The 13,037-nt window shown below is 47.2% G+C and overlaps 1 protein-coding gene across 1 annotated transcript in view; it reads right to left on the reverse strand.

Annotated features, from left to right (window-relative positions):
- LOC142317114 (carbonic anhydrase 2-like) overlaps window positions 1–13,037 on the reverse strand; it is a 74,609-nt gene that overhangs the window by 14,080 nt on the left and 47,492 nt on the right. Inside the window, exon 7 of the mRNA XM_075353122.1 lies at window positions 10,823–10,978. Within this exon, the coding sequence (XP_075209237.1) occupies window positions 10,823–10,978 (156 nt within the window). The remainder of the gene's footprint in view (window positions 1–10,822; window positions 10,979–13,037) is intronic.

Genomic DNA, 13,037 nt, shown 5'->3' on the forward strand with positions numbered 1-13,037 from the left:
TGGCGACTAGGCATCTGGTACTGGGGCACAGCGACAGACATAAGGTCTCTAAAATCCTGTGTGTCCACTAGGCGGAAAGGCAGCATTTCTGTAGTCAACAGCTTACAGAGGGATAGAGTCAACCTCTTCGCTTTGTCATGGGTCGCAGGAAGTGGCCTTTTATTTGACCACATCTGAGGGACAGAGATCTGGCTGCTGTGTGTAGACGGTGTTGAGTCGGGTGTCCCTGGAAAAATGCAGCTTTGTGAGGAAAGTGCAGGCGGAGACATGATGTTGCCTTCATCCAAAGTTGGTGCTATCGATGTCTGAGAGAGCTGTACACACTCACTTGTTTCCCCTTCCAAACCAACTGACGACCTACCAAGCAAACTGCCTGTTGCGGTTACAGTGGTGGAAGTTGTGGGTGGAAAAACAGGTGTGACAGCTGTCCCCACAGTCCTAGAAGATGACGAGCGCGCGGATGCACTGGAAGGGGCAGGCGGTGGATGGTTCGCTCCGCTAGGCCGCATTGCAGCACGGTGAGCTTCCCATCGGGCCATATGATATTTATTCATGTGACGATTCATGGAAGAAGTTGTCAAACTGCTGAGGTTTTGACCTCTACTAAGAGAACCATGACAAATTTTACAGATCACATAATTTGGGCGATCTTTTTCTATGTCAAAAAAGGACCTGGCTAGGCAAGGCTTAGAGGCCATGCGACCTGTTGATCCACCCCGAATAATGCTCAGAGGCAGAGTGGTGGCTGAGGATGCAGTTGTAGACGTGCTACCAGTGCTCCGACTGTGTCCAGGAAGGCGCCAGGTTACTTCGACGTCGGTTGCATCCTCCTCCACCGCCTCTGTTGACCTCCTCGAGTGTCTGACTGTGGGTTGACAGTAGGTGTGATCTAGAACTTAATCATCAATTGTTGTGTTTGCACTCCCCTACCCCTCAGACCGAGTTTCTTCTTGCCCTGACCGAATATTTAAGTTGTCATCCCAATCGGGTATCTGCGTCTCATCTTCATCAGTATGTTCCTCATTGCCTATAACCACAGTTGTTGGAAAGGCAGCATTTTGGTAGCCAACAGTTTGCATATGATGAAAGTCAACCTCCAAGCCATTTCATGCCCTTCTAAAAGCATGTAAAACACAGCGAGGGGACTCCAACCACAGTCTCCCTCGTTGCCACTAACTGGGCCACACACACCCCACTTGACTGGCATCGGTTGAGCCCCCTTTTGAAAAAGAAAAAGATGCTTTGCATGAAGCACTCTCAAAAATACGCGTGCCTTTCCCGTCCCCTGGCTGACCCAGGGGAAGAAAAGTCCTCTGAGAGCCATGACTTGTTCATCTTGGTTCTTTTAGAGACACAGCGAGGGGACTCCAACCACAGTCTCCCTCGTTGCCACTAACTGGGCCACACACACCCCACTTGACTGGCATCGGTTGAGCCCCCTTTTGAAAAAGAAAAAGATGCTTTGCATGAAGCACTCTCAAAAATACGCGTGCCTTTCCCGTCCCCTGGCTGACCCAGGGGAAGAAAAGTCCTCTGAGAGCCATGACTTGTTCATCTTGGTTCTTTTAGAGACACAGCGAGGGGACTCCAACCACAGTCTCCCTCGTTGCCACTAACTGGGCCACACACACCCCACTTGACTGGCATCGGTTGACCCCCCCTTTTGACAAAGAAAAAGATGCTTTGCATGAAGCACTCTCAAAAATACGCGTGCCTTTCCCGTCCCCTGGCTGACCCAGGGGAAGAAAAGTCCTCTGAGAGCCATGACTTGTTCATCTTGGTTCTTTTAGAGACACAGCGAGGGGACTCCAACCACAGTCTCCCTCGTTGCCACTAACTGGGCCACACACACCCCACTTGACTGGCATCGGTTGAGCCCCCTTTTGAAAAAGAAAAAGATGCTTTGCATGAAGCACTCTCAAAAATACGCGTGCCTTTCCCGTCCCCTGGCTGACCCAGGGGAAGAAAAGTCCTCTGAGAGCCATGACTTGTTCATCTTGGTTCTTTTAGAGACACAGCGAGGGGACTCCAACCACAGTCTCCCTCGTTGCCACTAACTGGGCCACACACACCCCACTTGACTGGCATCGGTTGAGCCCCCTTTTGAAAAAGAAAAAGATGCTTTGCATGAAGCACTCTCAAAAATACGCGTGCCTTTCCCGTCCCCTGGCTGACCCAGGGGAAGAAAAGTCCTCTGAGAGCCATGACTTGTTCATCTTGGTTCTTTTAGAGACACAGCGAGGGGACTCCAACCACAGTCTCCCTCGTTGCCACTAACTGGGCCACACACACCCCACTTGACTGGCATCGGTTGACCCCCCCTTTTGACAAAGAAAAAGATGCTTTGCATGAAGCACTCTCAAAAATACGCGTGCCTTTCCCGTCCCCTGGCTGACCCAGGGGAAGAAAAGTCCTCTGAGAGCCATGACTTGTTCATCTTGGTTCTTTTAGAGACACAGCGAGGGGACTCCAACCACAGTCTCCCTCGTTGCCACTAACTGGGCCACACACACCCCACTTGACTGGCATCGGTTGAGCCCCCTTTTGAAAAAGAAAAAGATGCTTTGCATGAAGCACTCTCAAAAATACGCGTGCCTTTCCCGTCCCCTGGCTGACCCAGGGGAAGAAAAGTCCTCTGAGAGCCATGACTTGTTCATCTTGGTTCTTTTAGAGACACAGCGAGGGGACTCCAACCACAGTCTCCCTCGTTGCCACTAACTGGGCCACACACACCCCACTTGACTGGCATCGGTTGAGCCCCCTTTTGAAAAAGAAAAAGATGCTTTGCATGAAGCACTCTCAAAAATACGCGTGCCTTTCCCGTCCCCTGGCTGACCCAGGGGAAGAAAAGTCCTCTGAGAGCCATGACTTGTTCATCTTGGTTCTTTTAGAGACACAGCGAGGGGACTCCAACCACAGTCTCCCTCGTTGCCACTAACTGGGCCACACACACCCCACTTGACTGGCATCGGTTGACCCCCCCTTTTGACAAAGAAAAAGATGCTTTGCATGAAGCACTCTCAAAAATACGCGTGCCTTTCCCGTCCCCTGGCTGACCCAGGGGAAGAAAAGTCCTCTGAGAGCCATGACTTGTTCATCTTGGTTCTTTTAGAGACACAGCGAGGGGACTCCAACCACAGTCTCCCTCGTTGCCACTAACTGGGCCACACACACCCCACTTGACTGGCATCGGTTGACCCCCCCTTTTGACAAAGAAAAAGATGCTTTGCATGAAGCACTCTCAAAAATACGCGTGCCTTTCCCGTCCCCTGGCTGACCCAGGGGAAGAAAAGTCCTCTGAGAGCCATGACTTGTTCATCTTGGTTCTTTTAGAGACACAGCGAGGGGACTCCAACCACAGTCTCCCTCGTTGCCACTAACTGGGCCACACACACCCCACTTGACTGGCATCGGTTGAGCCCCCTTTTGAAAAAGAAAAAGATGCTTTGCATGAAGCACTCTCAAAAATACGCGTGCCTTTCCCGTCCCCTGGCTGACCCAGGGGAAGAAAAGTCCTCTGAGAGCCATGACTTGTTCATCTTGGTTCTTTTAGAGACACAGCGAGGGGACTCCAACCACAGTCTCCCTCGTTGCCACTAACTGGGCCACACACACCCCACTTGACTGGCATCGGTTGACCCCCCCTTTTGACAAAGAAAAAGATGCTTTGCATGAAGCACTCTCAAAAATACGCGTGCCTTTCCCGTCCCCTGGCTGACCCAGGGGAAGAAAAGTCCTCTGAGAGCCATGACTTGTTCATCTTGGTTCTTTTAGAGACACAGCGAGGGGACTCCAACCACAGTCTCCCTCGTTGCCACTAACTGGGCCACACACACCCCACTTGACTGGCATCGGTTGACCCCCCCTTTTGACAAAGAAAAAGATGCTTTGCATGAAGCACTCTCAAAAATACGCGTGCCTTTCCCGTCCCCTGGCTGACCCAGGGGAAGAAAAGTCCTCTGAGAGCCATGACTTGTTCATCTTGGTTCTTTTAGAGACACAGCGAGGGGACTCCAACCACAGTCTCCCTCGTTGCCACTAACTGGGCCACACACACCCCACTTGACTGGCATCGGTTGAGCCCCCTTTTGAAAAAGAAAAAGATGCTTTGCATGAAGCACTCTCAAAAATACGCGTGCCTTTCCCGTCCCCTGGCTGACCCAGGGGAAGAAAAGTCCTCTGAGAGCCATGACTTGTTCATCTTGGTTCTTTTAGAGACACAGCGAGGGGACTCCAACCACAGTCTCCCTCGTTGCCACTAACTGGGCCACACACACCCCACTTGACTGGCATCGGTTGAGCCCCCCTTTTGACAAAGAAAAAGATGCTTTGCATGAAGCACTCTCAAAAATACGCGTGCCTTTCGCCTCCCCTGGCTGACCCAGGGGAAGAAAAGTCCTCTGAGAGCCATGACTTGTTCATCTTGGTTCTTTTAGAGACACAGCGAGGGGACTCCAACCACAGTCTCCCTCGTTGCCACTAACTGGGCCACACACACCCCACTTGACTGGCATCGGTTGACCCCCCCTTTTGACAAAGAAAAAGATGCTTTGCATGAAGCACTCTCAAAAATACGCGTGCCTTTCCCGTCCCCTGGCTGACCCAGGGGAAGAAAAGTCCTCTGAGAGCCATGACTTGTTCATCTTGGTTCTTTTAGAGACACAGCGAGGGGACTCCAACCACAGTCTCCCTCGTTGCCACTAACTGGGCCACACACACCCCACTTGACTGGCATCGGTTGAGCCCCCTTTTGAAAAAGAAAAAGATGCTTTGCATGAAGCACTCTCAAAAATACGCGTGCCTTTCCTGTCCCCTGGCTGACCCAGGGGAAGAAAAGTCCTCTGAGAGCCATGACTTGTTCATCTTGGTTCTTTTAGAGACACAGCGAGGGGACTCCAACCACAGTCTCCCTCGTTGCCACTAACTGGGCCACACACACCCCACTTGACTGGCATCGGTTGACCCCCCCTTTTGACAAAGAAAAAGATGCTTTGCATGAAGCACTCTCAAAAATACGCGTGCCTTTCCCGTCCCCTGGCTGACCCAGGGGAAGAAAAGTCCTCTGAGAGCCATGACTTGTTCATCTTGGTTCTTTTAGAGACACAGCGAGGGGACTCCAACCACAGTCTCCCTCGTTGCCACTAACTGGGCCACACACACCCCACTTGACTGGCATCGGTTGACCCCCCCTTTTGACAAAGAAAAAGATGCTTTGCATGAAGCACTCTCAAAAATACGCGTGCCTTTCCCGTCCCCTGGCTGACCCAGGGGAAGAAAAGTCCTCTGAGAGCCATGACTTGTTCATCTTGGTTCTTTTAGAGACACAGCGAGGGGACTCCAACCACAGTCTCCCTCGTTGCCACTAACTGGGCCACACACACCCCACTTGACTGGCATCGGTTGAGCCCCCTTTTGAAAAAGAAAAAGATGCTTTGCATGAAGCACTCTCAAAAATACGCGTGCCTTTCCCGTCCCCTGGCTGACCCAGGGGAAGAAAAGTCCTCTGAGAGCCATGACTTGTTCATCTTGGTTCTTTTAGAGACACAGCGAGGGGACTCCAACCACAGTCTCCCTCGTTGCCACTAACTGGGCCACACACACCCCACTTGACTGGCATCGGTTGAGCCCCCCTTTTGACAAAGAAAAAGATGCTTTGCATGAAGCACTCTCAAAAATACGCGTGCCTTTCGCCTCCCCTGGCTGACCCAGGGGAAGAAAAGTCCTCTGAGAGCCAGGTCCACATTGTCAGTGGACAGACACGTGTGCTTATCTGCCAGCAGACCCCCAGCAGCACTGAAGACAGGTTCCGAGAGAACGCTGGCTGCAGGACACGACAAGATCCTCAAGGCGTACGTGGCGAGCTCAGGCAATTTATCCAGATTGGAAGCCTAAAATGAGCAGGGCTCAAGTTGCACAATAATGGAATCGATGTTTCTTTGCATATACTCATATATCTGTGTGTCTCCCTCTTTTTCCTTGTCCAGCTGTTTTGTTTTCACATGAGTATATGTCCTTGTCACTTTCCCATGTGTTTGTGTTATGTTGTGAGTTGTTTGTCACCTTTTGGACACCTTTCAGGGTGTTTTCTAGGTGTTTTACTGTGTTTGTGATTGCCTGCCATTGTTTCCTATGGGCTCGAGTTCGGTTCGTCGAACGTTCGACGAGCCGAACTCGAGCCAGACCCCCCGTTCGGCGAACCGCCTCGAGCCGAACCGGGACCGGTTCGCTCATCTCTAGCAGTGATGTCATGGGCTGACCATTGATTACAAGCCAAAGTCAATTGCCAACATCAGAAGAGGACACGGGCACAAGAGGAGTGGAAAGTAAGTGAGCAGATTTGTTTATTTGTTTTATGTGTGCAGCTTAACGAGAGGCATATATACCAGGATGGGCCCATGATGGAAGACATATATAACAGGATCGGGAACATATATACCAGGATGGGCCCATAATACGGGACATATATACCAGGTTTAGGGACATACTGTATATACCAGGATGAGCCCAAAATGGGGATCATGTATACCAGGAAGTGGGACATATATAGCTGAAAGGAGCCCAGGATGGGGGACATTAGTACAGAATTGGAGGACATTACCTCCATAACAGTGTAAGCAACAGATATCCCCCATAACAGTGCATTATGATCACATGTTTTGATTCACATTTTTTTTCCTATTTTACACGTCTAAAACCTAGGTGCAACTTATGGTCCTGTGCATCTTATAGTCCAAAAAATACAGTGCATAATGTTTTCTTCAGGGCATTAGAAAGATTATCCATCTGACCCTACAACATCCTATCATTGGTTTTTGCTGTTTACTCTCAACAGGGGTGAAATATTGGGACTCAAAGTGAAGGTGCAAAATTGAGCCAATAATGGACAGAGGGCTACCAATAAAAAACTTAGTGGGTTCCCCAGATTATATTGCAGGGGCCCATCAGATGGGACAAAAGTCCCTTTCGCCAATCTAACCACTTAGCTCAGATGCTATGGTCTTTGTTCACCCCAGCACCTGAGAGTAGAGATGAGCGGACCCGTGGAAGTTCTGGTTCGCCAAGTTCAGCCGGACTTTAGATAAAGTTCAGTTTGTGACCCGAGCTTGACCCGGGCTTGACCTGAATTTGATCCTGGAGCTCGAACCTCATTGAAAGGCAATGATTGGGCAGTTTGGGTCTCTGCTCACCTACAAGCCGTGCTACGGGGACCTCTGCGGAGAGAAGAAGTGGTGCTGCATGGCCCGTGCAGAGAGAAGAAGCGGTGCTACATCGACTTGGGTAGAGAGAAGAAACAGTGCTGCGGGGGCCTGTGCAGAGAGAAGAAGCGGCGGGGGCCCGTACAAGAGAAAAAGCAGCGCAGCGGAGTCCCTTACGAAGAGGTGAGAGGTTACTAATAGCCTAAGGAGGGGATAATGAGGAGGGAGAGGTGAGCGGTGACTAATATTGGGGGTTTAGTGATGTAGTATGTTACAGGTGTAGTATATGGGGTTGTAGTGATGTAGAATATTATAGGCGTAGTATATTGGGGTATAGTGCTGTAGTATATTACAGGGTAGTACATGGGGTGTGCAGTGATGTAGAATATTACAGGTGTAGTATATGGGCATGTAGTATATTACATGTGTAGTATATGGGGGGTGTAGTGATGTAGTATGTTACATGTGTAGTATAGGGGGGTGCTGTGATGTAGTATAATTACACGTGTAGTATATGGGGGGTGTAGTGATGTAGTAGTATATGGGGGTGTAGTGATGTAGTATATTACATGTGTAGTTTAAGGGGGGCGTAGTGATGTAGTATACTACAGGTGTAGTATATGGGGAGTATAGTGATGTAGTATATTACAGGTGTAGTATATGGGGGTGTAGCAATAATATTAACATTTATATTTTGTTATTGTTATAATGTTAAACAAATATTGCAATTTAAAATAGGTGAGGAATTATACACAAATAAGAAAGTTTACAAGAAATATGTCAGAAGGGGGTATCAATACATACATTATTGTTGTGTTATAATTACTGTATGTTACAAATATATATATATATATATATATATATAATATATCTGCAGCTGTGTTGCGATAGAAGAAGGGGGGCCTAGGCACAATTTCGTGCACAGGGGCCCCAAGCTGTCAGTGTCCGCCCCTGGGGTGGTTGACATACAAAGAGTACCCGAACTCCGAACTCAGACACTGAGGTTTTGTAAAGTCCGTGTTCTGTACGAACCCTGAACTTTACAGTTTGGGTTTGCTCATCCCTGCCTGAGAGGTTAAACTGCTGGTATCAGAGCTAGCTAACTCCACTACTTCCATAACTGCTTATTACAGAGTCATATTATGTGTCTGTGTTCTCCTGAGGCTTGCTTGCCCATTTTCCTAAACTATCTGGAAGGCTCCTGGATACAGAAGAGACCCCCTGAACTCCTGGAAGAGTTTGCAAATTTGCTGGGCATTGGTAAAGCCTCCCAGAAACCAGCGCTTCTAGAGGGTTGCTTGGGCGTGATGATGGGATTCTTAGTCATCAGAGTCCCAGTGACAAATCGTAGGTTCATAGGATAGGAACATGGCGTGGAGGGCTCGAGGAGGTGTGACCTGGTAAAAGGCGAGTGCTACATGCAAACATTTTTAACAGATACCCTTTGATAAAAGTTGGTAAATTTGCCACAGCATAAATCAGTCTGTGTGAACGCAGCCTTGCTATATTACTTTTAGTAAACTACCAAGCTGTACTTTAAAAATACAAAAATAACAAATTGTGCATATTTTGTGACCTTAGCATGAATATAAAGACACATTTTGAAGTGTTTAATCAGAGCCGGAGCACGAGATCAATGGTTGTATGGGCGGCAGGAACACTAGCGGTGACCTGAATACTGCAAATACATTTAGTGCTATGTAAAATATTACACTCTGGTGCATCTTAAGAATATAGGACATCCTGGGTGAACATTAAAGGAGCACGGAGGTTATCAGAGCCTCTGGTGGTTGCATGTCGCTGTTGGGGTGAGATAAGGGAGTTTCCACTGTGATGGAAAATGAAAGTCACGAAACAAGTCAAAATCTTAAGTCGCATACGTTAGTTAGCTGCTGCTTGGCGCTTATCACTGCCTAAAATATATATTTTTTCTGATACACTGGTTACATGTCAGCGTGCATCTGTATAATGACACGAGATGAATTAATACACACGCAATGTTGGCCGCATGCAATAATCTGACAGTTTTCTGCTTGTAAACTCTGTGGCTTTAATATGTTTTTGCAACTACTGTATTTACCTTATATTTAGTTTGCAGAATCCACAAAAACCACAACAAAGCACCTTTCTCTCTGGATAATGTACTGTAAAGGGAACATGTCATGAGAGTCATACCACTGAAACCACGGGCAGCATGAATCACAGCCACGTGGCACGATTGCAGACAGGTAAGGTTTCTCTCTGAAACTTTCAGATAAAACATAGTTTGAAAAACCGGCCGGGGTCCATAGGAACACATGACTAGCGCAGCACAGCCCCGGATGGCTTATCCCGGCTTTGGTCCAGGTGAATGAAAGACACATGTGAGAGCCCCGTCAATCAATGTGATGAGATGCCGGCTGAGGGCCATGGCAGACTAGTCACATTTTTCCCTATACTCCCCGGTTGGCATGTCAAAATATGTTTTCTCTGAAATGCCGGAGCATTTCAGAGTTAAATATGCCTGTCAGTAATAGTGCAGCCTCTGATTCATGCTGCCCGTGGTTCAGACAACATGAAACGAGGGACAGGTTCCCTCCAAAAGGAACCTTTCAAATGGAAAACACTATTAACCCTAGAATGCGTAACCATAGAAATCTACCATAGAAAACAAGTAACCTAGCAGGCCTGTGAGGCCCCAGGTATGGGTTCCAAGGCTAACCTTTAGATAAGGAGTTAATCTGTAGGTCAATAGTTTTCTGAACCTGCTTGGCACCTGCACATTGAACCCCACTGCTGGGAGGAAATAAACTGTAATCCTCCCAGCAGTGTTCTATATTCAGTTATGATGGAACCGCTGGTGCGGGTTCAGTCACCGCTCTGTGTATGGAGAGCTGCAGCCGTAACCATGCCCCCCCGAACTGACAGCTGGCTCTAATGCTGAGCAGCCATTAGTCAGTGAGGGGGCACGGTTACAGCTGCCGCTCTCCTTACACACAGCAGTGACTGATCCCTCTATGACTGAAACTGGAAAGCTGCTGGGATGTTTAGAGCTCATTTCCTCTCGGCAGCGAGTTCAATGTGCAGGCGCCGGGTAGGTTCAGAATGCTATTAACCTGCAGATTAACCCCATATCTGCAGGTTAATATCCTTTTTACACGTGACAGCTTCCCTTTAAATGTTTGTGATGCTCCCTAAACACTATACAGTCCTGGGTATTAGGAAATGACATGACTTGTGTAGTTCCACTGTTGATACCCCAGCTGTTATTTGATGGGGTATGCGCTACCTACAATTGTTCGATTCCCCATCAGTATCACACAAGGACTAGTAAGGAATTGCACAGATCTCTCGGAAATCATGCACTCATGCTCTCAGTGGGACATACTGGATCCCTCAAATTCAGCTCATTTTTCATTTACCTCTGTAGGTATGTGGGAGAATTGGAGTTCAGAACTAGAAAGTTTGAGCTACAAAGATTGATTTAAAATTCAGTTGAGAATGCAGGATTGAAAACAATATGACAGAATAAATGAATGAATGAATGAATGAATGAATGAATGAAAGGAATGAAGAAATGAATTATGATCATCAATTTTTTTCAATGAACGTAAAAATATCAGCCACTACCAGCTTCATCTTCTTACCTGTTCATTGCTCACACTAATTGGCTCTTTAAGGACATTCCAGATGACACATTGCAGGAGAGGTGGGGTAGTCAGGGATCCCTTATAGGTCCAAAAATCCAAGGATTTTGGAAGTAATCCTGAAGGATCAAAATTCTGGAAAGGTGCCTCTTTTCCCTAAAAGGATTTGAATGTTTAGCATTAGACTAATATAAATCATAATGCATATAAGTAAATCCATATTACCCCAACCAAAGCATTGATTTCTCACATTTGCCTCAGGCCCCCTTCACACGTCAGTGATTCTGGTACGTTTGTGCTTTTTTTTGTACGTACCAAAATCACTGACATACGCAGACACATTATAATCAATGGGTCTGCTCACACATCAGTGATTTTTCACTGAACGTGTCTCCGTGCAGCGTACACGCGTGTCCGTGATTCTGCACGGAGACAAGTCTGTGTTTTTTCTGGCATCACTGATGACCCACGGACCACACTATGGTGTGATCCGTGTGTGATCCATGAAACACGTACCAGAAAAACACTGACATATTAAATAATAAACATTTTCAACTAACCTTTCCAGCGATTCGCTGTGCAGCCTCCGCTCTCTGCAGCTCCTGCCCGGCTCATGAATATTCATGAAAGCAGGAACAGCTGACCCGGAAGTAGCTGCAGAGAGCGTTGGGCGGATGCTGCAGAGCCGAGTAGTTCAGCACCATGGACAGCAGGAGCGAAGGCAGGTGAGTAATGTCCATTTGCAATCACGGATCACGGATTGCACATGGACAACCCACGTGTTCCGTGAATCACGGAACACGGAGGGACATGTGCGTGCTTTACACGTCATTGAAGAATGTCTGTGTTTTTCACTGACGTGTGATGGGGGCCTCAAACTGACCATTTTTGTGTGTTCTCATTCAAAACATGAACATGATAAAATAGTATATGCAAAGGAATCTGACCTATCAGAAAAGAACACTCTAGCTACTTGCTATTATCAACATGATAACGTCATTTACATTGCCAGACTGGCCCTATACTGTACAAATCAGATTTTGGGGGGGTTACTGATTGTGGATCGGACAACAAATTTTTCCCCTTAAAAGGAACCTGTCAGGTGCAGTATGCACCCAGAACCACGAGCAGTTCTGGGTACATATTGCTAATCCCTGCCTACCCGTCCCTGTATACACTAGCATAGATAAAGAGATCTTTAGAAAAAGTAGTTATAGAGATCCTTTATGATATGCTAATGAGGCCAGGGACTAGTTAGTTCCTGCACGTATTCCACCCTCTTAGCATGTTAGCACACCACAGGGGCATGTTAACATGCTATTCAATGCCTATTGCCCAGCCTCATCATTGGCAGTAACGTGCGTACCTGTGTCCATTGCACTGCCTCAGAACGTCGGGCTTATTGGCAGTGCACATTGATCAGAAGTCCCCAAACTTTTGGTCATGCACACTGCACTAGTTTGAAGCCGTTACATACACCCAGCTTCACAGTACGCATGACCAGAAATTCCAGGACTTCTGATCATGCGCACTGATACAAAAACCAGTGTCGGCCGTGGTGACAGCAGAGAGGTGAGCGACCATGCCTCTGATGCTGCGCATTCATTAGCATGCTACCATGGTCACAGGGGCGTGCTTAAATGCTAAGGGGGCCGACTAGCTAAGGGAAGTAACGCCCTTACGACTAGTCACTGCGCTCATTAACATATGATAAAAGATCTTTAGAAATACTTTTTCTAAAGATCTATTTATCTATGCTAGTGTATACAGGGACAGTTAGGCAGGGATTAGCAATATGGACCCAGAACTGCTCTTGTTTCTGGGTGCATATTGGACCTGACAGGTTCCCTTTAAAGACCTCTATCAACCTTAATGTGCTGTTTTTGACTATATAAACTAATCCTGTAATATTATATTATATATGTTACAGGCAATGTATGAAAACCCGACATTCTATAGAATAGCTAGGCAATGTATACAATCCCTGTCGTTTTCAGGCAAGGTATGAAATATCTGCGTTGTTCTATTCTTTTCCTAGGCATTGCATAAAATGTCTAGGTATTATAAAGAATGACAAGAACTGCTCAGGCAAAGTCTGATATAATGCCCAGATTGGAAAAGTTAGCCATTACATAAAATGTCTAGGTGCCCAGATTGGAAAAGTTAGCCATTGCATAAAATGTCTAGGTATTATAAAGAATGACAAGAACTGCTC

Source organism: Anomaloglossus baeobatrachus, chromosome 6 (genome assembly GCF_048569485.1).
Source record: "Anomaloglossus baeobatrachus isolate aAnoBae1 chromosome 6, aAnoBae1.hap1, whole genome shotgun sequence".
NCBI classification, from domain to species: domain Eukaryota; kingdom Metazoa; phylum Chordata; class Amphibia; order Anura; family Aromobatidae; genus Anomaloglossus; species Anomaloglossus baeobatrachus.